At 35.6% G+C, this 4,996-nt stretch overlaps 2 protein-coding genes across 2 annotated transcripts in view; both read left to right on the forward strand.

Annotated features, from left to right (window-relative positions):
- Positions 1–1,088: 1,088 nt before the first annotated feature.
- On the forward strand, positions 1,089–2,904 carry LOC107666281 (uncharacterized). The gene is made up of 4 exons (XM_016457511.1): positions 1,089–1,406; positions 1,486–1,579; positions 1,666–1,753; positions 1,840–2,904. Exons 1-4 carry the CDS (start codon positions 1,367–1,369, stop codon positions 2,530–2,532), a joined length of 915 nt encoding a protein of 304 aa, XP_016312997.1. The 5' UTR covers positions 1,089–1,366; the 3' UTR covers positions 2,533–2,904.
- A 926-nt stretch (positions 2,905–3,830) lies between these two features.
- The window catches only part of LOC107666282 (uncharacterized), a 3,277-nt gene continuing 2,111 nt past the window's right edge, over positions 3,831–4,996 (forward strand). The window contains exons 1-2 of the mRNA XM_016457512.1: positions 3,831–3,973; positions 4,292–4,385. Coding sequence (XP_016312998.1) covers positions 3,952–3,973; positions 4,292–4,385 — 116 coding nt within the window. The 5' untranslated portion in view covers positions 3,831–3,951. The remainder of the gene's footprint in view (positions 3,974–4,291; positions 4,386–4,996) is intronic.

Genomic DNA, 4,996 nt, shown 5'->3' on the forward strand with positions numbered 1-4,996 from the left:
TGGGCTGCGTTTCCCAAAAGTATCGTAAGCTTAAGTAAATCTCACAAAATCTCACAATGCTTTTGAGAAACGCAGCCCTGAACATTAACTGGGTCACCTCTCTGTCATCCAATTAGTTGATGAATTGTGTGTTGACACTTCGTCCTGACAGGACTTGTTGACTGTTTCTTCATTAGGGAAGGAGCCCCCCTCTATTATTAATAGTTTAGCAGAGGCTTGTAAAGGTCAAGTGCATTAGTTGAGATTTCAAACATGCTGCATGAAGATCTGGGTAGGATAAAAGCAGCTGTTTATTTGATCTAAGAGTATTGTATTAATTTTATGAATATAGGCCTTAGTAAATCAAGTAGTCAAGAACTGCCACTGAGTTGTGACAAGTATGTGTCTTCATTGGGCATATTCTTTTCATACACCAAAATATCCTTATAACTAAATACAACCTATACCTCTTCTAATATAGCTACTCTATGTTTGTCGGCTTAGACTTCTCATTTCTCACCGTTACCGATGGGTGGAAAATGTTGGTTTGTTTCAATGCTTGCTTCAACGATTTCAATTAAACAAAAGTTGTCTTCCTCCAGGTGGCGCAGTGCTGCTTAGAGAACCGCGAGTGTATTCAAATTTCAGGACGTTTTAATTTAATACATTTGTACACTAAAAATAACTGTTTAAATCTCTTAATTTGTTAACACTTAGATGGAAAACGTAGCCGCGATCTCGCTTTTAAACGATTTTTAAAAATCCTTATCTAGTAATCACAAACGACTCTGATTGTTCAATTCTGATAAGCGCTGAGAAAAGTAACAACTGCCACGTGATCGTGTTGTCTCGCGGACTCTGATATTTTTCTCAGCGCTGTTCGGGATAGACCAATTACAGTTGTTTGTGAATACTATGATTCTTTAATCTAGATCTGGACAATAATTAAAAAATAACAACGATACTCAGAGACTTTAATAATACACATAGCAGACCTTAAAATTATTATTGTACTTATTAGAGACACCCTTCGGTCTAATAAGCCACGCCCCCATTTAATGCTAATTACCTTTCTTTGGTCTTTGGTTTGGTCTTTTAGCCTAGTCAGTAGCCATTAAAAGATCTCGTTAATGCGTTTGAATTTAATATTCAAATGACACGTAATGATTCTGTGTAAGTCAAACCAATTTTGTATTTCAAGAAATATTTTAATATGCATTTTAAGGACGCAAATTCTCTCCTTCAAAATACGGGCACTTAGTAGGCAGCCTATCCAGGCTGTGCTCGTACGGCGCCATTTTCACTGGGAGGGTATGATAACAGAATCACACTGCCAACGTGCACTATTAAGGGCCCTAGAAATCTGTTTTACGAAGTGATATAAAATATGGATTCGGCGTCGACCAGCTCTAAACTCATCTATAAAAGTAAGTCGTTCGTTTTTGCGCGAAACTAAGTAGTAATGTGAGCATTAAGCTAACTAACTGGCTGTTTTATGTGCACTAGTGTCTAATGAGGATATCACAAAACTGATACAGCTGCGGTCGAGCAACTCAGCGCTTTTTGACGGGAGGAAAAATTCGTCTAAAACAGCCTGGAGGTGAGATTTGTAATCTTAAAATTTGCCTTGATTTCTCACAACCTGTGTTCATGTTCAAAGTTATTATTTTGCTTATTTTTTTGCAGTGCAATACTCCGAGAAATGGGGCTTGAGGAAAGGATTACAACTGAGCAGATTGCCAAAAAGTGGGAAAACCTGAAGGCAAGATATAAGGTCGGTCTCACACTGCTAATTGTGTTTTTCAAATGCCAACTTTTACAGAACACATTCAACAGTTTAATGCATTTTACACTTTCAAGGACGCAAAATATCCTCCCACAGGTGTGGAGAAGAACCCCACCTGCTGGAAATGGTTTAATCTCATGGACGATGCTCTGGGTGAAGAGTTTGATGAAAAGATCAGCCAGCAAGTGATCACATCAGAAGCTAACAATGATAATGCACCTCATCCTAGTAAGAGGCTACGCCAGATTAAAGTCGGAGGGGAAATATTGGAATTCTTGGAAGAGGAAGGAACTTCGGGGAATGTGCCGCCGGCCTCCAGACAGCATCTGGCTAAGCGGGCAAGACAAAAAGGCAAGCAGACGACAGAAAGTCACCCGTTGGACATCATGAGAACCAAACTTCAACGAGAAAGACAGCTTCTAGAAAAGGAGCTCGGAGGCCTGGACAGAGAAAAAGCCCTTCTAGAGCGGGAAAGGGCCCTTGCCGATCGGGAAAGAGCGGCGCTTCAGCGGGACAGAGCCCAGGTAGAGAAGGACAAAGCTGCGGTTAACAGAGACAAAGCGTCTTTGGAACAGGACAGAGCCCGACTGCAGAAAGACAGAGAAGCTCTGGCAAGGGACAGAGTGGCCCTTGAAAGAGACAGAAGGTCGGCGCATATCACGAATCACGTGAAAAGCAGTTCAGGATGCAACGGGCTGGACTGTCCACATGAAAAGAACAGAGAACGATTAATATTCTTACTAGAAAGTGTGATTGAAAAAGTCTGAAGCAGATCTGAGAAGAGGGCAAACCTCAGGGAAAAACAGATACTGCGATGAGTTAATGGGATTGTCTGAACAATCCTTGGGTTGTTGTCTGAAGATATATTTAAATGGCAAAATTTTGCTTAAATTAAAATGATCCTTTTTTTGTTGTTGTATATTTCAATCCAAAATCGAATGCATTTGTCGAATGCACACAGTCTATAATAGATTCCACATACATTAAGAGCGTGCACAAGGGCCCCTAAACTTAAATATTTTTTAGATTTGTTTACTGATTTGTAAATGTTGAAAGAAACATGGAGTGTGATGCTTTATTACTGAAATGATGTACAATAACAGTGTCTGTAAGTAAAGTATACCATTTGTGCCACACAATAAATGTCAAAACAAGATTCATGGTCCACCTTTTTGTCATTCAGAAAATTAAACTTTGCTGAAAAGTAAAATGCTGTTTAATGACAGGTTCTATTGTAGAGACAACTTACCCCATATAGAGTCACAAAAGGTAATGTGTGTTCAACAAACAGTATCTTTCTCGTAGGCATTAATTTAGCTTCTTTTTGTAGTCAAAGACTTGGTTAACTATGGTTCATGTCTATACATGTTTTAGGTTTGTGGTTTCACAAATAAACCCACGCTGAAAAATATACACCAGAGAAACTTTACTTCACTTTTGTTTACAACACAAATAAAATAAAACAATATATATTATCATATATTTGAATAGTGTGCAATAAATATTGCAGATACAAATTTGTAATGAAATCTTTTTAAATGGGTGTAATTCAAAAAACTTTGATCATTGTTATTTTAGTATTATTCATATGTTATATTATTTATATTTTGAATGATCTTTTATTTTCAGTTTTCATGTTCATTTTAGTTTAATTTTTAGTAATTTTGTTATGTGCTTTTGTGTGATCTTTGATTTAAAAAAATAAAAAATACTATTTAGGTTTAATTCCTTTACAGTAATTTTAGTAATTTTAGTTTAATTTAGTTTACATTTTTAATCTAATGTTTTTGTTGTATTTTATTTCAGCTTTATTTCAAAATACTTTTGTTTGTTTTAGATGACAATAATAACTCTTCTGTGGATTAGAGGTTTCAGCATTTTTATGACTCGATGTCTTATAAAACTTGTAGATATATAATCTATAACTAAAGATGAAAACGAATTGATGCTTATTTTAGTGAGATCATTTTTATGCAGTATACCTGAGAGTTGTTTTTCTCCTGACCGCTAGAGGGCAATGACCTAATATCACTGGTCCGTCTGTTAGAAACTGCAAAAGCTGTGAAGAAGTGCTGTCCGCAATAAAGACGCAAACGGTTGTTGAAGAAGTGAAAGATAATAATAATATTCATGGTATTACTGTATATCTAATAAGAGGAGTTTGGCCGCCTCTCTCCCTTTAAGAAATGGCGCAACCATCTCAACAGTGTGAGTGTCATTGTGTAAAGCTGCACTGTGTGCATGTATGCAAAACTTTCGCACATTACCTTAACTCTCTTTTATGAGTTTATATATAATTCACGGTGGATTTAAAACCGGGTTAACGTTAATGCACTTGGTATGTGCAGCTGCTTTCGGTTAATAAATGAGGATTTATTACTATCATTTCAGACTGACAGTTGTCAGTGTTTATGGTGTGGCTTGACTGGGCGGTTTGTTTTGCATATATAAAATCACATGTTACAGCAGCACCAAAGCTACAGAGAATTCATGCCGGACTGTTCGTCTGCACCGCTGTTGTTTCAGGGTCCCACAAGGACACTGAGACACTGATCAGGTGGCGTATGGCCCATGGCTATTTATTCTCAGGCTGGAGGAACACATGCAGAAATGGCTGGGAGTATGTACTCATTGTGATTCATATGCAATATGTGATTCATTTTACATCTGCAGTACATGTCGTGCGTGCGTGCGTATCCAATTGTTGTTGCTGTTGTTTTATAATAGAGAACTCATAATGAAGGGGTTTTCAAACTTTTAATATCAGGGACCCCCATTTATGCTGACCCCCTTTCTAATATATAATGACAGATGATTCATATATGATAATCCATTTATACTATGTAAAATTAGCAATAAAAATGTTGGTATCTAATTATATTATTATTTTAATTATTGGCTTTATAATGTATTAATATATTTATATAAAAATGTATATGTTTGTATAATAATATTTTATAATGTATAATATGTAATATTGAAAAATATTATTTTGAAAATATTTGGTTACTATTTAGTTATATTTAGATATACTTAATTCTGTATTTTATACCCACTTAAAAGTTAAAACTTTAATTAAATAATTAAATAAAAATTAAATAATTAAATAAATTGGGTTATTATATATATATACAGGTGCATCTCAATAAATTAGAATGTCGTGGAAAAGTTCATTTATTTCAGTAATTCAACTCAAATTGTGAAACTCGTGTATTAAATAAATTCAGTGCA

The sequence above is a fragment of the Sinocyclocheilus anshuiensis genome, unplaced genomic scaffold, assembly GCF_001515605.1.
Source record: "Sinocyclocheilus anshuiensis isolate Anshui unplaced genomic scaffold, SAMN03320099.WGS_v1.1 scaffold1225, whole genome shotgun sequence".
In the NCBI taxonomy this organism is placed as follows: domain Eukaryota; kingdom Metazoa; phylum Chordata; class Actinopteri; order Cypriniformes; family Cyprinidae; genus Sinocyclocheilus; species Sinocyclocheilus anshuiensis.